General features: G+C 37.2%; 6 protein-coding genes, 1 non-coding gene and 1 pseudogene across 8 annotated transcripts in view; 3 read left to right on the top strand and 5 right to left on the bottom strand.

Moving 5' to 3' along the window:
* On the top strand, positions 466 to 1,024 carry LOC104703688 (defensin-like protein 245). The gene is made up of 2 exons (XM_010419743.2): positions 466 to 576; positions 675 to 1,024. Exons 1-2 carry the CDS (start codon positions 507 to 509, stop codon positions 872 to 874), a joined length of 270 nt encoding a protein of 89 aa, XP_010418045.1. The 5' UTR covers positions 466 to 506; the 3' UTR covers positions 875 to 1,024.
* Positions 1,633 to 4,983, bottom strand: LOC104703690 (putative transferase At1g60990, chloroplastic). Of its 2 annotated transcripts, none has more exons than XM_010419747.2 (13): positions 4,716 to 4,983; positions 4,405 to 4,506; positions 4,290 to 4,323; positions 4,088 to 4,161; positions 3,930 to 3,995; positions 3,772 to 3,836; positions 3,571 to 3,658; positions 3,393 to 3,458; positions 3,154 to 3,319; positions 2,809 to 2,892; positions 2,604 to 2,731; positions 2,264 to 2,501; positions 1,633 to 1,932 (listed from the first exon to the last, which is right to left on the bottom strand). In XM_010419747.2, exons 1-12 carry the CDS (start codon positions 4,929 to 4,931, stop codon positions 2,316 to 2,318), a joined length of 1,275 nt encoding a protein of 424 aa, XP_010418049.1. In that variant the 5' UTR covers positions 4,932 to 4,983; the 3' UTR covers positions 1,633 to 1,932; positions 2,264 to 2,315. The 2 variants fall into 2 exon arrangements, with proteins under 2 accessions (XP_010418049.1, XP_010418048.1); XM_010419746.2 differs by having other exon boundaries at positions 1,633 to 1,935.
* Positions 1,689 to 2,265, top strand: LOC104703689 (defensin-like protein 249). Its single transcript, XM_010419744.2, has 2 exons — positions 1,689 to 1,832; positions 1,927 to 2,265. Exons 1-2 carry the CDS (start codon positions 1,709 to 1,711, stop codon positions 2,133 to 2,135), a joined length of 333 nt encoding a protein of 110 aa, XP_010418046.2. The 5' UTR covers positions 1,689 to 1,708; the 3' UTR covers positions 2,136 to 2,265.
* LOC104703691 (membralin-like) lies at positions 5,286 to 10,273 on the bottom strand. The gene is made up of 15 exons (XM_010419748.2): positions 9,915 to 10,273; positions 9,382 to 9,444; positions 9,078 to 9,183; positions 8,760 to 8,956; positions 8,222 to 8,303; positions 7,840 to 7,901; positions 7,601 to 7,695; positions 7,422 to 7,501; positions 6,907 to 6,990; positions 6,603 to 6,719; positions 6,430 to 6,515; positions 6,248 to 6,354; positions 6,018 to 6,109; positions 5,854 to 5,930; positions 5,286 to 5,765 (listed from the first exon to the last, which is right to left on the bottom strand). The coding sequence occupies exons 1-15, from the start codon at positions 10,065 to 10,067 to the stop codon at positions 5,286 to 5,288; spliced, it is 1,881 nt and encodes a 626-aa protein (XP_010418050.1). The 5' UTR covers positions 10,068 to 10,273.
* On the bottom strand, positions 10,977 to 13,945 carry LOC104703692 (annotated as a pseudogene).
* Positions 15,357 to 18,312, bottom strand: LOC104703693 (cleavage and polyadenylation specificity factor subunit 3-I). Its single transcript, XM_010419750.2, has 5 exons — positions 18,111 to 18,312; positions 17,891 to 17,988; positions 17,514 to 17,559; positions 17,278 to 17,427; positions 15,357 to 17,172 (listed from the first exon to the last, which is right to left on the bottom strand). Exons 1-5 carry the CDS (start codon positions 18,252 to 18,254, stop codon positions 15,526 to 15,528), a joined length of 2,085 nt encoding a protein of 694 aa, XP_010418052.1. The 5' UTR covers positions 18,255 to 18,312; the 3' UTR covers positions 15,357 to 15,525.
* Positions 18,373 to 18,446, bottom strand: TRNAR-UCG. Its single transcript has one exon. It is a non-coding gene; the product is annotated as a tRNA-Arg (tRNA).
* LOC104703694 overlaps positions 18,532 to 22,830 on the top strand; it is a 5,808-nt gene continuing 1,509 nt past the window's right edge. Inside the window, exons 1-11 of the mRNA XM_010419751.2 lie at positions 18,532 to 19,009; positions 19,358 to 19,457; positions 19,566 to 19,905; positions 20,138 to 20,244; positions 20,671 to 20,799; positions 20,894 to 20,987; positions 21,105 to 21,200; positions 21,316 to 21,911; positions 22,083 to 22,333; positions 22,493 to 22,640; positions 22,737 to 22,828. Of these exons, the coding sequence (XP_010418053.1) occupies positions 18,573 to 19,009; positions 19,358 to 19,457; positions 19,566 to 19,905; positions 20,138 to 20,244; positions 20,671 to 20,799; positions 20,894 to 20,987; positions 21,105 to 21,200; positions 21,316 to 21,911; positions 22,083 to 22,333; positions 22,493 to 22,640; positions 22,737 to 22,828 (2,390 nt within the window). The 5' untranslated portion in view covers positions 18,532 to 18,572. The remainder of the gene's footprint in view (positions 19,010 to 19,357; positions 19,458 to 19,565; positions 19,906 to 20,137; positions 20,245 to 20,670; positions 20,800 to 20,893; positions 20,988 to 21,104; positions 21,201 to 21,315; positions 21,912 to 22,082; positions 22,334 to 22,492; positions 22,641 to 22,736; positions 22,829 to 22,830) is intronic.

Consider the following 22,830-nt stretch of genomic DNA (forward strand, 5'->3'; position numbering starts at 1 on the left):
TGAAAATAATATGTTTTCATTATAATGTGAAGATATGAAAAATTTGTACGTTTGACCAAATAAATGAAAGATTTTAAAATGAAAATCAATTGGTAGAACATAAAATTTGAATGAGTATATGTGAAAACAATTTCTAATTTTCTATCAATAACTTACTCTAATTTTTGTTTCTATCAAATGCCCCATGATATTTAAGGAATTTACATATCTAAGCTAAGTTTGTAAAGAAAAAAATATCATTCTTTATTTAGTAGCAGATTCAATTTTTCTCCATTTTTTTCGATTTACATGGTTTAATTTTGATTTTTCTTAATAAATAGGAAATCAATAGTAGAATAGAATATTGATATATTAATTAAAAGGGCACATTTAAATGAAATTCCAGTAGGCCTCTATGATGTTGGATCTTCCCTGTGTATATATATGTAAGAAATAATTTCTTTCTTGAAGAAAATCACACAAGTCATAAAAACATAGAAGCAAAGGAAGAACGAAAAAAAGAAGATATGAAGTTAGCTGCAATCTTCTTGGCTACTTGTGTCTTATTATCCCTTCTCTCAAGCCACCTTGCGCAAGGTTCCTTATAATTCTACTGAGATTACTATTTTTCTCATCGAACCTAAACCAGTTAGGCTTCAATTATTTTTGTTTTGTTGTTGCTGTTGATGAATTAGGTGCACAGATAAGGCCGTGGTGTCCGTCAAAGAAACAAGTGTTCGGTGGTTCGTGCGGAAACGATGGAGCACAACAATGTCTAAATAACTTATTAAGTACATGGTATCCAAGTGTAAGGCTCAGCCCAGTCACCTGCAATTGCACTCCTAAACCTAACAACAATATTCTTTGTAGTTGTCCTAACATGATATGCCCCTAGAAAACGTCTATTCAAGACCCTAAACTGTTGTTTTGAATCATTTTTCTATGTATGATGTATCCGTAATAAATTTCACTTTCCATTGAAAACCCCAAAGATGTATACTTGCACCTCAGACTTCTCAATGGTTCGAAGGCTTAAATCACTTATTGGTAACAATGCAAACGTGTTAAATGAAATAACGTATAGAATAGAATGACGAATGCATCCACCAAAAAAGATTCTTACCGACTTCATCATATTAAGCCCGACAACCTTTTTTTTATGGGTCAAGACAAAAACACTACGCAGTTGAAAGCGACCTAGAGCCTCTGCCAAGACCACTTTATTAGCTCAGTGCATTCCGCTTTTGTATTATTCAGAACGTGGTCCAATGAGACTTACACTTCCACTTATAGATTCATAATTATGTTTGTTGATTAATCATGTAAGAGAATGTAGACAAAAGTAAGACATTGAACAAAAAGGGGTAGATATAGTTAACTTAACTAACATGTGTAGAAAAAATGAGCCACTGTAATCATTGAAACATTAAACAATAATATATGCAAAGAATAACATTATAATTTGTGGTGGTCCAACCTTGTTTTAGAGAGATCAAGTTTCGAATTTTCTCTCTGTAATTTCAATAATAAGATAAAAATATCTTAATTCTACAAGTTTATGGAATAAAAACAACAAATCATTAGCTACGGATTCCGTTTTTTAGTCTTAATATTTATAGGACTACCCAAAACGGAAAAACTCCAGGAAACAAATTATGCACAGTCCAATGTATATTGTCAATATTTTAAATGTTAGTGCTTGTTTGGGGACAATCACATAATCATAACAATGACAATATATAGAAAACAAAGAGAAGAAATTAAACTTACAGAAAGACATATGAAGAAGTTGGCTGCAATCTTCTTGGCTTCCTCTGTCTTATTCTCCCTTCTTCCAATCCACCTTTCACAAGGTCTTCTTCTATCATTCGTCTACTGAGATTACAGTTTTGCTCAGTTAACTCAAAACAGCGTCGTCTTAATTCTTCGTTTCGCTTGATGAATTAGGTGAAGCTGCTGGGGAGAAAAGGGAGTGGTGCCCGTCAAAACAACAAGTGTTCAGAGGTTCATGCTCAGACGATGGAGGACAAAAATGTCTAAATGACTTATTATGGACATGGAATCCAAGTGTAAGGCTCAGCCCTGTCTACTGTGATTGCACTCCTAAACGTCACAACAAGCGTCTCTGCGATTGTCCTAGTATGATTTGCCTCTAATAAAAGGTCTATTTACGACCCCAAACTCTTGTTCTATCTTCCTATGTACCATTAATAATGTTTCTATTTTCCGAATATAATATACTATATCTCGAAATAAATGCGGAAACAAGTTTTGTTTTCGGTACCAGTGTGTTGTCCTTGTGTAGTTTCCTTGCATCATAGCGTATTTTCTTCTACTCAAGAACTCGAGTTGGCTGATGGAGAATGTTGCCGCGCTAGATAAGGAACTTCAGAAACTATCCCAGAGATATCTTCACCTACAGTCACTGTGTTTCCAATTGAAGCTGCTTGTTTCTTGATGTAGCCTAACCCAAAATGGCCAGACCCGTTTCTTCCCGTAGTGTAGCTTGTTAGTTTCCCGACCTGAAAATAACGTTCATAAACTGGTTAAGGAATAGCAAAATAAAATTTGGCTTTTCTTCTTTGTTTTTGATCTACCAAGGTATGCACACAAACGCTCAAAACCTTTTTCCCATCGACTGTGATGGTGCTGCCGGGTTCCGCTGGTGCAGAGAGATTAAGTCCACATAACCTTTGTTTGATTCCATCATATGTTATGAGTCTTGCTATAGTCTCCTGTCCCTTATAACATCCTGAGATGTTTGAAGATTTTTTAGTCAAGGCGTTTCTTGTATCGTTTTAGTTCACTGAACAAAAGCTTCTCAAATACCTTTGTTCAGAGATATCGAGTTCCATAGACCCGCCTCCAAAACATTAAATTCCTTGCTAAGTTCTCTCTCCGGTGCTGGTCTTCCTGCAAAACATCAATGCTATTGGCCTGAGAAACATATTATTTTATTCACTAAATCAATATCTAAAAATTCTGATTTCGCTAATGCCAAGAGAAAGATCTGAGAGCATACTTATAAGTTATGAGTTTCTTGCCTATATAAGGTAAATATCGATCATGCCTTTAGTAGGACTAGAGGCCACAAACTCATGAAATTAGATTTTGTAGGTTATCAGGTGATAGATGATCATCGGTGCCAAACCAAATCGTGAATTATTTACTAACCTTGAGTGATTCTAAGTTTCTCCCAGGCTACAGAACCCATTGGAATGGCACCTTCAGCTAAAAGGGTCTTCCAGACAGAAACAGCACCCCCTGGTGACATTAACATGGTAAAGCCTTCATCTGAAATAAGACTTCCAACCGCAACTGTTATTGGCATTCCATCAAACTGACAAAGAAAGGAGCTTGTTACTTCATGTCGCTTCACATGATCTGTTTCGATATTAAAAAAAAAGGCTTACACTATAATGCTGATGCTGCCCATATGGCTGCCCAATAAGATCTCCCAGGTTCAGTTTAGACATGATCTGTTTCAAGTTTTTACAGCAGCATAAAAAAAAAAATGTATTCGAACTACTATAAAGGCTAACAGAGAACATTTTACAAGGATTTTTCAGTCTGCTAGAAGAATTATCTTACTTGGTTGCTTTTGGGTCCTGCTAAAGCAAATAAGCAAGTTTGCTTGGTAATGTCCTTGATCTCTACCTTGTCAGCAAAAAAAATGTACCTGAGAAGAGGAAAATGAGAAATAAATGATGTCAAGGTTCTCCAACAAAGCCTGATTTTCAAAGAAACCAGCAAAATATTGTATGTGAGCAAGGATGAAACGTTTTGACATACTTGTTCATCATCTCAATTATGCTTTGGCATGTTGTTGGAGAAACCGTCAGCAGTATTGCATTTTTCTGACAAGAAACCAAGAGTCGGTTTAACAGAGAAGTTGCATATGAAATATATATGAGCCACTTAAAGTGAACACAAGGAATGCGTATGATTACCATGATCCAGGCATGTGCAATATCTATCGTTCGAGCTGTTGGGGTAACGAATACAGTGTCACATCCCTTCAAAAACGCCAAATAGATCCACAAGTAATTACCAACCACAGAAACAACAATTTACACTCAAATGCAAATATCCCCAAAAAAACACTAACCTGTCCTTCATTAAGGCTTTCAAAATCCGCAGTAGTTTGGTTGTGAAGGAAATGAGCGCGGTCATCTCCACTAACTTGATGGCAGAAGATGTAGCAAATAGTTAAAACAACAAAACATTAGGTAGTACCATAGGCAGAATCAAACCGAACCAGCTCCATATCGAGAAAGTATTGATAAGACAAGAGATAAATAAGGATATACCTCGTATTCTCCCAAAATGTGAGAGGTCTACAACCTACATAAATCAAGTTTTTGATCAAAATAATAATAACAATGCGCAAACAGCCAAAGAGCTCCAAAGTTAAGTAAAATATACCACAACTCCATTATCAAATGCATCTAAAGCCTCATCGTCGTTATCAAAACTCTCAACAACACCGTCTTCTGAAACTTTCCCTCCAGCAACACTAATTGTATCCTTCACAAATTCCACAAATCAATGCATTAGCATATGATTACTACTTGAAACATCCAATTCAAAGAAACATATAACACAATCAAAAAATTCAAAAATTGTTCGCTAATTTCTCGAAAGCTCTTCTAACAATAAATTCCAATAACTGTTACATAGAGCTACGACTCGTAACACTTTTCTACTCTAAGCAATTGTAATTCGAAGCTGCTTACATGGAGATCGTGATCAATCGGAGGCGGTGAGAAATCGAACTGCAACGAATCGGAAGAAGCAGAGACGCATCGGAGCTGAAACTTCCGTTCTCGGAAACCACTGTTTCGGAGACTAAGCGAGCGGCGGCGAAGAACTTTTGCGTCGTGGAGACAGCAAGGAAGCAGAGCAGTATTGGTGGTGATGTGGCTAACGCAATCTATCCTCATCATCGCCATGTCCGTACAACTCCTGAGAAGGCAATAAAATTACAAAAAAAAAAAAAAAAACACTCTTGTGAAATTATTTATTTGCAAATAATTAATAACTACTTATACGTTGTAAATTCATATTTTTTCGATTAAACAAAAACATTAAAAGCCAAGGCAAAGTGAGTGTATTTTTAAAGAGATATAACAATATCCAATAATCAATGTCATATACATTGCTTTACCTAATTTTTGTTTGTTCTTTTCCCGTTTTTTACCAATTTTTGTTTAATATTCCCAAAAGTTTGTCTCTGGCCAGAGTGGACTATACAAGCAAATAAGAACAAAAAAAAAACAAATATACAGCAAACAAAGGAATACACTTTAGTCAACTAAAAGAGGATCATGATGAGGGTTTTGAGTCGAAGTAGTAGTAGTATCTGCAAACACTTGAGCTTCATCTTCATCTCTCACATCTCTGAACATCGAAAGAAACGAGTTTAGTCCTTCTGACGAAGCACCGCCTAATATCCAGAGTAGCATTGAGCTGAACGAGCTCATCGCGCCTGCTTGTTGTGGGTTAGGCTCTGCTGCGGGGTTGGTGTTTGCTGCATTCTCTTCTTGATGCCCTTGATGTTGCGTTGGATTCTCGACTCCTCCGTCCCCTGTTGGAGATCTTGCTTCAGTGTTTGGGTTTGTGGTGTTTGTGTTGTTTGGACCAGATGGAGCTCGGTTTCTTGTCGTTCTGTTCAGCCTTGTGATGTGAAGAGTTGACGCGAGGATTGTTGAGGAAGTGATGTGGAAGTCTGGGTGTTGCTGAAGGTGTGACTGTCGGCTTTGGAGGAATCTCTGAAGTGCTGGTACCTGTGATTTTGTGAGATATAAACTTTTAATTGAAGCTTATCTTCTCTGGATCTGGCCAATATTCGAGTTGTTGGAATCACATGCTTACCTCAAAACGGTTCCAGAAGTATAGAATCAAGTGTTGCATGAATGCAGCGGTTGTCATTAGGGCGAGATAAGAAAAGCCTGTTGAGAGTTGCGCAGTAAGTGAACACGTCTGCATTTTTCAGTGCTTAAATGAGACAAATATAAAGGTTAAACCCAAGTTCTTACCATATGCATATGAGAAGAAATATATATGGAACACCAAGAAGTATAGTAAGAAGAAACGCGGGAAGAACTTCATCGATATTGGTGTCCTGACACTGCAAGGAAAATACTTTATTACTACTATTCCATTGAACAGGTAAAAATAAACTTCAAAAATGGCAGCGAGATCATCACGAACGGGAGAGCTTGACAGTGGAAATACAGGTGACTGAGGCAAAAGAGGAGACCAAAACCTTATCAGGGTGAATAATTCGCATAGCCAGACGAGAACTAGAACCATGAAAGCCAATAGCTGATCGTCGTAAAACTCAAACAGGAAGAACAGAATCCCAATCATAATCTGCAATTTCAAATAGTTATATTATGTTGGGCAAGGAATCCTCTGAAATATTCGAACGAGTATGTGTATGCATACCGGGACAAAGACAAGCGATTCAATCACGTGAACGAAGATCAATTGAAATGTTGGTAACCGATGCTGGGCATGGTGTTGAAGCTGCACTGCAACAAATTGATATCGAAACAAAGATGATTGTTGAGAAGCAATTATAAGAAACCATCAGCTATAGGAATAGAAGAAAGACAAACCTGTGAACTTCAACATGCGAGTTTGTGTCTCTCGCAGTGTGAATGACACAGACATTGTGGTTGTGAAAAACACAAAAAGTGACATCATAAGCACACCACATTTCGTCACCAAGTAATCTGCATACACCCGGAATAATAATATTACTCAATAAATGCCTACACTGAATACAGATAACGAAATTTGCAAGAGCTAATAAAGCAGCCTTGGTGAGATCTTCCAGTCTGATATAGCACTCATACTCATGCGAGATGCAATGGAACTTTTTTTTAACATATGGTATTCACGAGACAGAACATGACAAACCTCCGAATTGCGCAGAACCTTCAGGTAGTTCTTGGGAGTAACTAAGATTGTAAAATTCTCTTGTCTGGTAGTTGTATAGATAACCTGTCATGGAGGAAGTTGGCAGTCATATAAAATGCAAAAAGCAGCTTTCACAACAGCACATAGACATAAACAATTGAGGGGACATGAGCAGTCGACAAGGACAGATGAAAATCATGTAATGGCAACCAACAACAACACTGGTTATTTTATATTTTGCATAGTCACGCATGAACCAATTGACAGCAGCACACTAATCTCCAACAAGAATTACTAAAGAATAACTTAATTTAAAGTAACAGTAAGAGATAAATAGACAACCTCTGTTTAGTGATAGCATGAACTTTCAGAAAGAAATAGTTTGTTCACAACATATAAAAGCAAAGAAAAACATGTTGTTTTCGAATCAAAGGCTTCGAAGGATGAGACCCACAAGTAGTGAAACTTGCGTAGTTGCGTGGACATTATTAACAGGAAAAGCAGCTAATACCTACCTTGACCAGCAGAGTTCTGTAAGCTATTCATTATAATAGTATCATATCCTACAACTCTGTTTATAAGAAGTTGCTGCCACCTGCCAAAGTAATCCAATATTAAGAAGCTTATCATTAGGATACAGCCCTACAATTCTATTAATTGTTTCAAAACTGAGGGCCAATAACATGAATATTACCTGTTGCCAAAGCAAGGATGGCGTGCCGATATGCTGACATTTGCAGTACGAATGTTATGCCGTGACTTTGCTTCATCAGGCAGCAAAAAGTAACCCTATATGGAAGTAAACCAAAGCAATTATAAGACCGAACCAGAAATTCAACTGACGAATTCCTCATTTTTCACATCTTCATTATTAAGATGCTCAAGCATGTTCCACTAGTCATCTTTAAATTCTTGAGAGAGCATAATGTTTACCTTTTCCATGGTATATAGATATGTTGGCTCAAACTCTTGGGTTCTTTCCTCAAGCCATTGAACTGGAAAAAAAATCAACAAACAAATTGAAACATAGAAGTTCATGCAGACATCTCCCTACCCAAAGCAGAGCGAAAAGCTAAACCTGTGTGATTTTACTCATCTAATAACTAAACCTTCTTAAATGAAAAATTGTAGAAAGCTTATTAAGGCCCCATGACAGAGTTTTTATATAGTAGCTTGCGTATCAAAAACAAGAAATGCTTTTCACATGGAAATGTATGTATTCAGATGAAAACGGTCAACATAGTCTGATAGTGATAGGTTCATTCAGATGATGAAGAACACAACCAGAGTAAATATAAATTAGAGTGGCTTTTACCTGCATAGTAGTTGACTTTGTCCATATACAGTATATGCAACAATTTGGGTACATCAAGATTCAACGGTACGGCGATGATGTTCTGCATTTAAATTTGAAGAGCAAAATAATTTGTTTTAGTAAAAATACAAATAATCAGGATTGTAACCCATCAGATGACCTAAGTACTGTGGCACCAAATTATATATATTATTGAAAAGCTAAGTCCATTTTCCTAACAAAATAAAGTGAAAAACTACTGAAAAAATTTACACACCCTAACGATTGAGTCACATGCCACTTCAATTTTTCAGTAACATATATTTCGGATCAAAAGAATGCAGCGTAAGAACCATGCTTTAAAAGAGATATTCCATTTTGACAAAAAAAAAAGAAAGAGATATACCAAAAACATCCAACAGAAATCTCGCATAGGAGGTACAACATCTATCTATATATGACAACCATAAGCACTATCTAAGTCAGAATTTGAGAAACGGGAGGAAATGAAACAAAGAGGCATTGTAACATATTCTAAGTCATTTAAAAGACAACTCACCCATATTTTTCGAAAACCTCTGAGGATCCGTGCTGTATGCTGTAAAACAAAAGAAATGCGCCTATAACACTTTTTGAGAAAGCGAAGAATAACTGCTTTGACAGTCTCTTTTGCAGACACTGAGAAACTACTGCGGGGTTCTTCCTTATCAACTTTTACAAATATCTCGTCAGCGTTCTCTTCATTGGTAGAGCTTTCTGCATGATTGCAAAAAAAGGCAGTATCAGTCCCTGCAAACTTCACATTTATTGCGCACCTACATGCAGTCTATCCAAATCAAATTTAACCACAGCCTACTCCTAAACATAAACAAATCACCTTGATCAGTCTTTGAGACTTCTAAACTATCAGTTGTAGCGACAACTTGAGGAACATCGGCAGCAGTACTTTCATCATTACGTGACCACAACCCTGCACTTGTTATCTATACCAGAGAAATCAGTAAATTAGACAATCAAGGATGAAATTTATTTATTTCTGGTCAATTGATTTCAAGAAAGAGACTTAAACAGTATGAGTAGCCAAGTCTTGCAATGAGGGAGAAACAAGCTCATGGGCCTGGAAAATCTACAAATTTACACTAGTTACACAAGCTAGGCATCGAAAGGGATCAGCCACATACCTTAATTTGCATAAGCTCTGCTTCAGTTAACTCAACTCCAGTCAGCTCGCTTGAACAACCAGGCTTCCAAAGGAAAAAAAGATTAACAAAATAAGTTAGAGAGAAACAATAAAGATCAGATAAGAGAACCTTAGGTTAGGGGAGACTAGCATGAAAAAAAATCTTAGGAAAGCTACACGAAAATCTTAAAATCAAAAACAACTAAACCAACATAAAATCTTCATGGATATATCATTAGGATTTTAGGGCTACTCGTATTTGATTTCAACAGATACAAACAGTAGAATCATAACTAAGGATCATCCCAACATCTTATATAGCTTCAGCTCCAGAATTTTCACATTAATGGAGTAACATAAACACAGAAAATCCAATGGAAACTGATACATCATCTTCTTCAACAGTATAAAGGACCTAAAACTCTCCGGTAAAACCACATTTAACCTAAATCAAGATACTTAATACCCAAATTCGGCTAGATATTTGAATCGTTCTGCACATACATAAACTCGAAAGAGAGTCAAAATTTTCACCTGCTGAACATAATTGGCGTGCATAACAACAAGGACACAGAACAGAGTGATCGCGACGAAGAGATAAGTATACTCTAAGAAACCTCTAATCCTAGGCGTTAAGATCTGCGAAAACCTCTCCTGAACCCTAATAAACGTCTGCTCCGGATCCATAATTTTTCTGATCTCCTCCTCCGATGCACTTTCTTTCGAACGAAACTATCTAGCTGCTTATTATTATTATTATTATACTGAAAGATTGCGTCGGCATCGATTTCGAATTGTGCGATTTCTTCTCCTTCTTCTGAGAGTTTTTACAGAAACATCATCAATACCCGAATCAATCCACAGATATATTGAAAGAAGATTGCAAAAAGCACCGCGAATGATATTTTTATTCACATTTTTTTGTGTTTTTTTTATACATCTTTTTATTTAACAGTTAAGAAGTTCGATAGTCTAGTGGTGCTTTTATTTTTTTGTTTTTGATTTTGTGTTTGAGGTCACGAGTTCAATCCTCCCTCGTCAACATATTACAACAATTTTCAAGTTTAATACAATCATATTAGCTTGGAATTGCTTTGTTCTTCAATCTAGGATTTGGTTTTCTCTGTGTTAGTAGTTGTTTTCGTGTCATAAGCGTTAATTAGGTGGTTTAAAAGATGATTTCACACCGAGTCGTGGTAAAAGATGCAATGATTCTCGGATTAGGTAGCGCTAGATCCATCTAATGATTCAGGGTTTTACTTGATCGACTCATTGCATTGGGTCCAATGGAGGGAAATTTATGTATCTTTGATTTGGATGTAATACCTTTGGATAAAAAAAAAATAACATTACTAATGTCTTGTCGTCTTTGTAGCAAATCATACCTAATATCTAATCGACTCTTTTAACCATTTGAAGAGGAAATGTGGTCATTTACAAGCTCTCTCTCTTTCTCTCTCTCTCTACCTTAATTTATCTAAATCACTTTTAATCGAAGAACATTTAGGACCGTAAAGCCTGTGACGGTTGGAAGGTAAAAATGATCAGCAGATCAAAGAAGTCTTAAGACAAGAAGAGGTGAGTAGATATGAGAATCCCTCTCTCATTATGCTTCATTTAGCTTCAGTCAGAACTGCCTTGACCTTTTTGGATGCTTGGTAGAACCGCATCAAAGGACACCTTGTATTCACGAAACTGCAAAAGATCAAAAACAAGGCTCAGTATATGTCTTACGGAGAAGCTTAGTACGCGTTTTAACTTTCAGAAATCTCTTAACTAACTGCAGCATGGTTAAATATCGAAACTGTTTACTCCAAAGTTCAGATCAGGGAATCGACATATTTTAACCGCCTAAGTTTCATGATCTTCAGTATATAATAGATCTGTCTTATCTTGACGAAATTCACTGAAATAAAAATAATAATGGTTTTGGTAACGAAAGAAACCTGCTTCACGATCTCTTCATATTTAGCGGCTAACCGTTTCACTTTAGCTTCTCCTGACTCTCTCACCTGCTTAATCTTGGCATTATTGTCATCAACCTGTTGATATGTATATAAACAAAGAAAAACTTAGAAGGCGATGATTAAGCATCGTACACAACAGAAACTCATATTGTTAGATAATTAAAAGAAAGGGAGCAATACCACAGCTACTACTGATTCCACATCCGTTTGCCTGGCTTCAAGTTCACGTCTTCTGGATTCAACCTCCACTTTTAGGTTATTCAGTTGATTTGTCCAATCATCAAACATGACAGCTTTTTCCTTCTCTAGCTGTTTCAATGATTTGTTCAACTGTTCCACTGTTGAGAGAAATAGAGAATTACATTATGAAACAATATCTAAAGAGGAAAGAAATAAACAACGACTCGCCTATTCTTTCCCGCTCAGCCACTTTCGCCTCAAGTGATTTGTACGCCACTACATCCTCGCTCAGCTTAGATTTAAGTGCTTTGAATTCTTTCTCAACAGCTTTCGCATTGGTTACCTGTAACATCATTGAACACACATAAAAATGAAAGATATATCCAAAGACAAAATACATTGTATTCCAAGAATTGGGAGGGTCTGTGTGTTTCCACATATACAATACATGATTCACAATCTACAAGAAATGAAAGAGGTTGGAGTTTTTTTTGCTTGGTCACCTGTTCGTTAATTAACTGCAGTTGCGAAGATGACTTTGAAATTTTCTTGAATGCCTGCAAAAGGCAACCATAGTTAAATGTACTTTGTTACCTCAATATTAAGGAAAACTTTGATGGTAAACGTATTACGCTAAAAAGTAACAACTTTTAGAATAAGGTCTCAATATAAATAAATGAAGTTCTTCCAAAAGGTCCTGGACAGAAGTTTGTGAAGTATGAACAAAAGTGATAGAGCAATAAACACATTCTTAGAAGATATTGACTTGAATCCTCTTTCTCTAACCAAATGGTAGTATCCGCAGTGACCTAGGACTCGATAATTTCCATTAGTTAACCATAAAGTTGTCCTAAATGAATTTAGCTACGTGCTGATCAATAAGAGTTAGTAATAGTCTATGGGATGGATGGATTCGATTATTTCAAATGAAAGTGAAGAAGAATGTCGCAGTGACTGACAAAAACACCAAGGGAGTAGTGTATAAGAGAAAGGGAAAAACAAAACCGACAATCAATGAATTGTGTTATTCTTGTTGAACAGAGTAACCGTTACATATATAACAAAGAGTGTGTTTCCTAATCTAAGAGATTGTACAATGAATACGGAATCAAATGTTTAATGTAATTGATATCATATTCTTGATTGACTGAGAGTGTTTCCTAATCTAAGAGATTATACAATGAATACGGAATCAAATGTTTAATGTACTTTTGATATTGATATCATATCCTTGATATCTGTTGATTGATTGTGTGATGTATGTAGATGATATCCAAATTAAATTACCCCTTCAAGTTGGAGCCTAAGAGAAAGTAAAAAAAAAAATAACAAGAGTTTTTTAAAATTTTGAACTTAAAATTAATGGGCCTTATTGGGACTTTACGTCTAAACGTGTTTGCGGTTGATATAAATTACCAAAATCACTTTTAATCGAGGAATGTTTAGGACCGTAGGATTTTAAAGGATCTGATGGATCAACGGTCATCATGGAGCTAGGATGTAGATGACTTTAATTTTTTTTATCTTTTGTTTAGTGTTTGGTATTTTATATGATTTTGAACACTGTTATTATTTCTTTGGATTCAAAAATCATTCAAAAATCTTCTTAGACTTCAGTGATTCCTAAAACGGATTTTTTTTTTCTTTCTATATAGATTCTTAACCATTTGAAGAGAAAATATGTGATGTCGTTCGTGTTCGTAGCAAATATGTAATAGATTCTTGATCATTCTTTACAATCTCTCTCTCTCTCTCTCCCCGACTCTCTCTACTTTAATTTAGCTTCAATCAGAACTACCTTGACCTTTAGCGACATGGTAGAAACGCATCAAAGGACACCATATCTGCAAAAGAGCAAAAAACAATGCTCAGTATATGTACCGTATATCTTACAAAGAGTCTGGAAGAAGCCTGGTACAGGTTTAACTCTGGAGACCTCTTAATTTGATGAAGGCTTTTTTGTATTCATGGTTTAGGAATCCACTATGAATGAATGAATGAAGTTCTTCCTAAATCTCCAAGGTGGACACTGGACAGTGGGCACCAAAATGAATGAAGTTCTTCCTAAATCTCCTTGACAGAATTCCGTGAAGTATGAACAAAAGTGATAAACACCTAAGACTTGAAATCCTCTTTCTTAGACCAAATGGTAAACAACTCGATAATTTCCAATAGTTAACCATCCAGTTGCATAGGATGTCCTAAATGCGTTTAGCTACGTGCTAATCAATAAGAGTTAGTAATAGTCTAGAGTTTTCATTAGATACCTTTTCATAAACCTCAAAGATGGCATCCTTTTACTGAAAAGTTTCCTTAGCTGATCCAAACACTACTAACTCTTTTTTTTTCTTTTTTTTTTTTTTAGAAAAAAAAAACATTTTTGACTGCTGTTACCTTGATAGAGAACATGAGCATCATAACAACCGACTTAGTGTACTCATCATCAGTTCCATGACGGCACACCTACATCACATCATATCATCAGTACACTATTATACATTAATCCAGATATCTAGCACAATAATCCAGAAAAGGAACCTGTTTGAGCAACCCGGGAAACTCTTCAACCTTCTTGGGAATAACATTGTTGGCTATAGCAAAATCAATGCTTCTGGAACAGAGAAATCAAAACAATTCATCAACACCCAAGAGAGAGAGAGGAAGTAGAAAAATTACTTGGCGAAAGTGGTGCAACAGCTCCGAAAATTCTCAGAATCAGTCTTAGGTCCAACTTGAATGTGGTAACGTAAACGCTGAGTCACCAACCCTAATTAGGAGGAATTCTTGACCAGTGACGCTGTCGTATTCTCCTGTAATCCACTTCCAGTACCCGGACACGTGGTCGCCTTTGCCACCGTAGTGAAAGTGGATTACAAAAAAATACGGCATCGTTAGTATAGGTCAATAATTCCTTCCGATTAGCGTCAAAAGAGGAAGGTATTTTCACTCTTTGATGACATCGAAAGCTCGTAGACAACTCGAGAGTAGGGTTTTTGGTATCCGAGGTCCCGAGACAATCACTGGCATCAAGGAGGCTAAATCGCTACCATTACGGAAGCCGATCTCAAAAACCCTACCATTACTGGAGCCGATCCCAAAAAACTACGTTAAAGAGACGCTGAATGAGAATTGTGTTATTCTTGTTGAAGAGAGTAACCATTACATATATAACAAAGAGTGTTTCCTAATCTAAGAGATTATACAATGAATACAAAATCAAATGTTTAATATAATTGATATCATATTCTTGATATCTGTTAATTGAATGTGATATAGATGCTATCCCATTATCCCCTTATTAATATTAAAACACATTTGCTAATATAATAATTTATTTGTAATATTCACATAATAATTTCTTACCATTTTAATAAATACCACAGCTTAAAGTTATATTATTTGTAATATTATAAATATATACACATCATTTCTTTACAAACGGATGTACATCTTAACAAATCTCTAAACAAATTATTTCCTTATACCTAATCATCTAAATAAAGAAAAAATATACAGAATAAGATACAAAAATCTGGATGTAATGAATAAGAATATCGACCCCTTGTTCTAGCAAGGCATAGTAGTTATCTATTTCGGCTGTGTTTTGTAATGGATTTAAAGGGAAACTAAATTAAGAAAACTTTTTTTCCCCCGCCTAGAGAGTAGAGACGACAAGAGCCCCTGAGAATTTGATCCTTTTGTTTTTGGATTTTTTTGTATCATTTTGTTGTTTGTTTACTTTAACCTTATACTGTCCAAGATTTCAGAGATGTTTATCCTATTTTAGGAGCAACAAAGTTTCATAAAACTCCTTACTTGATAACATCCATTTAGAGTTAAATCATCATCACATTAAACTCAGAAAAGCAGAAAGTTTTACAAAACACGTTCTTAATAACATCCATTACACTTAATCATCGCCATTAGTAAACTTGGAAACATAAACATCATTAGATGATTAAAATAAACCTCAAGGATGACTTTATTAAAAAAAACAACTAAGAAGAAGCTGAGAGAGGGATTGGTTTCACAGCGCTCCGAATCCGCTCAAAAGCTACTCTTATTCTTTCCTTAAGACCTGAATGCTCACTCTCTACCTCTCCACTCTCTTTATCAAGCTGCGCCACATTGCCATCGACCCTGATCACCAGTTTGCCGTTCTCTCCTAGTTTCACATCCCCGAAGAGCGACACGAGTAGCGCGTATATCACTTTCTCAACTTTCTTCCCATTCTCTTCCTCCGATTTCACAGCATCTTCTTCTTCCACAACGATCTTGGGGACTTCGCGGCTGATGTTAAGAACCAGAGCTACAATGGAGTCTGAAACCATGTCACTTATCGGATCTGATGACCACTGCAGCGAGATGTGCTTCTCTGACTCTTGTTTAACCGTTACTCTTTCATGTACTTTCAGTGCCGGAAGCCCCGATTCCTCATCAGTTGAAGATTCCACGCTCTCGAAAATCTTCTCGAGGCGATGTTTTATAACACCAAAAGCTCCTGCAAACGGTATTGTTATCCGCTGAGTTACAGTCGCTGTTGATAGCTGTGAGAAAACATGGAGTTCATCAGGTGCCATTATCTGATAAGTGAACCCTTTCTTCACCAGAATCCCACTCACTGAATCGCCAACATCAGGTGTCTTTTCAGCCAATCTCCCAATGGTTTTCGCCAGTTTCTCAGAGTTAAAGTACATTTCAACAGACTCACAGTTCTTCGGGGTCATGATCCTTGTGTTTCCATCAGGAAACTCCGTGAAGAGCTTCTGTTTGAGCCTCATCATCTCGTTAGCTTCACCGTGAACAAGGATGATGTTAGGAGGCATGAGCTCTTTCAAGAACGTGCTCGTCTGCGCGTAATCTGCGTGAGCAGAGAATGAGATATAGTGCACTTGCATGTTGAGAGGAGCAGTAAGTCCATTCATAAGAGTCACCTCCTTCGGTTCATTTATAATCGTCTTCGCCAGTGTACCTTCCACCATATAACCAGGTATAATACAAGCATTTTTCTTATCTGAACACCAGCTGTCAAAGAGTTGCCTTGAGAGACCACTTTGAAGACCTCCAGGAGTAGCCATAACCACACATGGACCGACATCGCTAAAATCATCGATGCTGTTTAATGGAAGAATGTGCTTGAACACAAACGGATTAGAATTTGCAAACTGGTTGCGGATTCTGTCGTTCATAGATAATATGTAGGTTTGGTAAACTGCCATACACTTTTTGGCGAGCGGTGATGCATAGTAGATTGGGATATTGTTTAGATCTGGGTGGTTCGCCCAGTATTCATCTAAAATCAAGAGAAGTTCCTGAGCACGGCCCAGTGCAAAAGCCGGGATCAGAACACGTCCTCCCTGAGCCACCGTTGAATGGATAACATCAGTGAAACGCTTCTCACGGATATGACGAGACTGATGAAGCTGGACACCGGAAGTGGATTCAATGATGCATATGTCAGGGGAGAACTGAGGAAGCTCAGCTGCTCTCAGATGTCGGTCTTCCTCACGGGAATAATCACCTGTGTAGAGGATCCGGACACCAGCTATATCCACCATAAACATGGCTGCACCCAAAACATGGCCTGCCGTGTAACACCAGAACTTTATGCCATTTACTTCAACCGTTTGATGGAAATCAATTACCTAGAGAGGAATCAAACATAAACTTCAACTCAACAATGAATGATCCCAAACCCAATGGAGTGATTAAAGTATAAACATAGTCATATGATACAATGCAGGACTAACCTCAATTTTGTCCATGGACTTGTTGATGTCTTGTTCATCGAACAACATATCTTCAACTGACACTTTGCTCACTTTTACATAATCTGTAAGCAACAGCTTGTAGATGGCCTTTGTTGCATGTGTCATGAAAACCCGCCCATTAAATGTCGTCTAATCAAACATCAATAACCTGAATTAGTTCCCAGCTATGTTTTAACACATCAACACAACAAAATCATTCGGACAGAGAAACAAACCTTCTCCAGAAAATAAGGTAGCGATGCTGCATGATCTATATGAAAGCTGAAACCAAAAGCATCAACGCACAGTTTGTTATCTTATACTTCAAAAACCTCTCACCAAACAAACACAACACATTCTAAAAGCTTTAAACTAATCCAAGAAAGGTTTCCACTACACATCAAAGCTTCTGTTTTTGTATTAAAAAGCTTAAAAAGTTTGAAGATTTTGCTCTAGTAGCCTCCCAATTTTATCTCTTTAGATGGGAAACAATCATATAAACATTCCCAAATCTAAATCAATTTCTCAATCTACTCAAACCAAGAAACTAAACCTTTTCAATTGATTAATGGGTATTACCAAAAAGAGCAAGAAGAAGAAGAAGTAAACATACTGAGTAATCAAGAGGACATCAATGGTGGAAGGATCAATCTCATCAAAGTAAGGCAACGCAGCCATGCCCGAGTAGGCAGGATGAATCCCACAATCAAACTGCACAAAAACACAACCAAGAATCAACAACACAACAATAAGACATGCCCTGCCACCAACAAGACCAAAATCAAACACACATTAGAAGACAAAACGGAGAGGGAAAGAAACGAAACACACACCAGAATGTTTTTGCCTCTGAAGGACATGTAAACACAGGAACGACCCACTTCGCTCCCAGCTCCCAAAGGAGTGACGATAAGCTGATCTCCATCTCGCGTAGTTGGTTGCTCTCTTCTTTTCAGAGAAGTAGAAGAAGAAGCCATGTCTCTCGTTTTCTCGATTCCTCCTCGAAAGAGAAGAAGAAGTAACCGAAAAACAAAAAAGTTTCAATTTTTATTATCTTCTCTCAAACCCTAAAAAAAAAGAAGGAAACTTAAAAAACGACCACAGTGGGAGTCGAACCCACGACCTTCTGATCCGAAGTCAGACGCGCTAATCCACTGCGCTATGCGGTCAATACATTACACCGTCGAACTCTACATTATATACGATAAATGTGTAATACCGAAATTACCCTTGTGTTGGTTTTGTCACCTAAAGTCTGCGCCAAAGGAGAGAAAAAGTTCGAAGCTTTCTCGGCGATGACGGAGCGAACGTACAGACGACGCAAACCGGGGATGTTAAGGACCTACTCCGACTCGTTAAACGACGCCGTTTCATATCAGGCGGAGTATCTTTCTTCGTCTTTGTCTCCAGATACAGAGCCACTTGAATTCCCCACTCAAGAGTCGTCTTGTCTCTGGAATTATTCATCAAGATCCAATTTTTCGGACGATGATTTTATTCAGAAGAGGGCTAAGAGACCCAGGAGGAACGGTGGTGGAGGGTTTGGTTTGACTTCGAGTTTGATGAAGCCAGCGCAAGAGTTTGGCGAGTTAATGGAGAATGAAGACGAGGTTAAGTTCGCGCTTGATGGGTTAAAGAAAGGACATCATGTTAGGACCAGAAGAGCTGCTCTGTCGTCTCTTCTCTCGATTTGCGAATTTAAACATCAGCGACGGTCTTTGAGAGCTTTAGGGTACGTAAGCTTTCTTTATTTACTTTTGGGTTCTTTTTGTTGAGTTCTTTCCTTTTGTAGGGTTTGTTTCTTTGAAAGTTTCTGAATTTGGTTGTGGGTTTCGTGTTTAGAGATTTGGTTGAGCTTTCTGCGTTTTGGGTCGTAATGATCGTCGAGATTGATGAAGGTTATTAGGGTATGTATAGGTAGAAGCTGATTTTGGAACCTGTAAAATTTGTCAAAAGGTCTAGAATTTATCATTGGCTAGTCGATTTGTTTTGGAACAGTAGATGAGATGTCCTTAACAATGAGCATTGTGGTATCTCACAAAAAAATTTCCCCTATTTTCCTGGGAGTTGGTTGTTTCAGGATCTCACAATCCATAATTGATGCGATTTTGGGTCTCAGCCTTGATGACAGACCAAGCAATCTTGCTGCAGCTACCCTTTTCTTTGTTCTAACTGCTGATGTAAGTGACCTGCACATTACTTGCATTGTGAATTATGCTTGTGATGTTCTTTTCTCTTTCTGCAGTGCAATTATTAGCTTGTTTACCGTTTTACTTTCATGATTCTAGGGTCAAGATGGCCACTCTATGGAGTCCCCTGAATCCATCAAGTTTTTGATAAAGCTGTTGAGACCTGTGGTTCCCGTCAGTACTAATGGGAAGCCTCGAAATATAGGATCTAGGATCTTATCAATTATCAAGGATGTTGATGCAGCGTGTGATGCAGCCAATATGCATGATTCAAGCTCCTGTGATATACTGTCTAGAGCACAGGACATTCTTGTTAATTGCAAGGAGTTGAGATTGATTGATAGCTATAAAATTGAAAAGATGAGGCCTGAGCTAAGTACAAAATGGCTAGCTTTGTTGATGATGGAGAAGGCGTGCTTGTCCAAAATCTCTTTTGAAGGTACTTGAACTTGTTGTCTGTTTTGTTGGAAACATTGACTAGCTGACTTCTTAAAGGCATCTGGTGTATTCTATAGGGTTATAGAAATTGAAAAGTCATGTTATCTGCTATGATTATTTGCTTCCAGTGATTCAGTTTAACAAATGTGTAGCCGGTTGTAGATCCTACGACAAGATTATAATTGATTTATATTGTTTCTTCCTAATTATTTTTATTGTTCTTCCTTATCCAGATACCTCTGTGAAAAAAACTGGAGGAATGTTCAAGGAGAAACTGCGAGAACTTGGAGGGCTTGATGCAGTCTTTGACGTTGTAATGGATTGTCACGCTGTAATGGAGGTGTGGACCTATTTGTTTCATTTTTTTTCATTAGTTTCTTTTTAGAAGATAAGAACGACTATCTTTGTTTGGCTAGGATGTCAATAACTTCTGTAAAGTGTCGTAGATTGCTAGCTTTTTAATTGTTCGGTTATCTTCAGGATCATATATTATCTGAATCCAATTTTTTGCTGAAATTCGTTGCAAGGCAAGGTTCTTTACATGTACCTTGATAAATATATCTAAAGAGAATTCGTATTTTGCTGTAACACAGTTTAATGTTACTGTCACTAGTCAGAATACTTTTGTTGGGGACAAGAAAGATTTCTGTCTTAGTGGTGGCAAAGACTGTGTACTTGTATTTAATAAGAGTTTCTAATGCATATTTGTTACTGGGCCTTTGCAATTTTATTTAGTAAGAGTTTCTAATGCATATTTTGTTTGCAGAGCTGGTTGGAACATGACATACTCTCTGTCGAGGATATAAAAGATGACTTGAATAAGCAGAGTCTGATGTTACTCCTGAAATGTCTAAAAATCATGGAGAATGCGACGTTCCTCAGCACAGAGAACCAGGTAGCTTTATGTATTTTGGATTCCTAGCCTCAAGTTAGCTTGTATTGATTAGTTCTGCACCTGGAAAAGTAACTTCATATATTATTTCTTTCAGAATCATTTACTCGGATATAATAGAAATATGGGTTCTCATGGACTCCGACTGTCTTTCACGGAGCTAATGATAAGTGTCATCAAGATACTTTCAGGTACACAATGCTTTGTTTTGGATATGTTATATTGTTACCAACTTACCATGACTTCCTCCCATGTTATCATCTATTATACAATTTATTTCTGATGGCTGGTTCAACTGTTTACACCAGATCTTCAGTTACGTGCTCTTAGGAACAAAAAGCATCCTCGCCCTCACGGTTTAAATGGTGTTAATCGTGAGACTATTTCAAGAGCAGATTGTAAAGGTATCGCATTCTGATGGCCACAAACGCATCTCCACCTCTTGTTACTTTTGTCTCTCTATCAATTCTCTGTTTCTTTGTATGTTACTCTCTGTCCAACCATATATTTTTTCTGCAGTTAACATGGAGGTTATCAGAATTAGTTCAGATACTTGCTCTGCCACTAGCTGTAGTTCCATAAGAAGTGCAAGTGTATCTGAGAGACCTCACTCTGCATTCCTGTTAGGTTGCTCAGCGACACCAAAGTCGGAGTCTCAATTAAGTGTAATATCAATAAATGATCCCTGCAAGCTAACGACAAGAGCTGGTTCCAACACTGGGTCGTTCTCAAGTAGATTAGCCTCATTGGGTAGTGGCATTTCCAGAAGCAATGCGAGGAATATTCAAATTGGAGAACCCAATTGTAAAAAAGTTGAAAACTTTACATCCTTGGAGGATAGTCAAGATCCTTTTTCATTTGATTTGGAAGAGTCAGGACCTTCCGAAAAACAAAAGAAATCTAAAGCTCAAAAGAGGAAAGGACGCTATAGAGATAAGAAGGATGAACGCTCTCATCAGCTTTTCTCGAGCCAGGAGGAATCAAACCATGGGTTCAATTCTCAGGAAGAATCAAGTGATAGAGATCGCCATGTAACAGAACAACCTTCTTCAACATATGAAATTGATAAAGGATGTCTCTGTCTTATATCTGATTGCCTTTTAGCAGTCGTGAAGGTAAGAGTCTTCTTAACAGTATTTTTTCTGTTCTGTAACATAAGTTCTGCAGCTGGAATAGAATTAATGTTGGAACAGAATGGAATCCCACCTTTTATGCTAATCTGTTTAGATATGTGGGTATATCATGTGATTCCTTGCTACTTTCTGATACTATGAACATATTCTCAGGTGTTAATGAACTTAACAAATGATAACTCCGTTGGTTGTCGGCAAGTTGCTGCCTGCAGAGGATTGGAGAGTATGGCTGAATTAATTGCTGGACATTTTCCTTCCTTCACCAGATCTCCCCTTTTGAGTGAGTTGGAAATACCGGGGTCATGCCACCAGAAAGAGAAACATCTCACAGACCAGGAACTAGATTTCCTTGTTGCCATTTTGGGGTTACTGGTCAACTTGGTGGAAAAAGACGGAATAAACAGGTACCAAACTCTCTACTCTTTTGGGATAACATAGTCACTGGTTGTCTTCTATAGTTCTATGCACATTGGAAAACTCTTGATTTCATCATTCTATATATGATCTGACTCTTATCTTATGTCTTCAGAAATCTTGGCTAACCAGTTATTACTTTTTTGTAGGTCTAGGCTTGCGGCAGCTAGTGTTCCGATCACCAATCCAGAAGGGTTGCAAGAGATTGAACAAGACATGATTCCTCTTTTATGCTCAATTTTTCTCACGAATCAAGGATCCGTAGACACCATAGAAGAAACAAGTACTTTCACTTTGGTTAGTATCTAATCATTGTATTCTTATCGATTTTGAAAGTCCCTTAAAAGAAAGTATGTCTTAAAGAGTTAAACCTGCCCCTTCGTAATATGTCAGGATGATGAAGAAGCTGTCTTAGAAAGCGAAAAGGAAGCGGAAAAGATGATCGTGGAGGCATATTCTGCCCTTTTACTTGCATTTCTATCCACAG

This window comes from Camelina sativa, chromosome 7, assembly GCF_000633955.1.
Source record: "Camelina sativa cultivar DH55 chromosome 7, Cs, whole genome shotgun sequence".
In the NCBI taxonomy this organism is placed as follows: domain Eukaryota; kingdom Viridiplantae; phylum Streptophyta; class Magnoliopsida; order Brassicales; family Brassicaceae; genus Camelina; species Camelina sativa.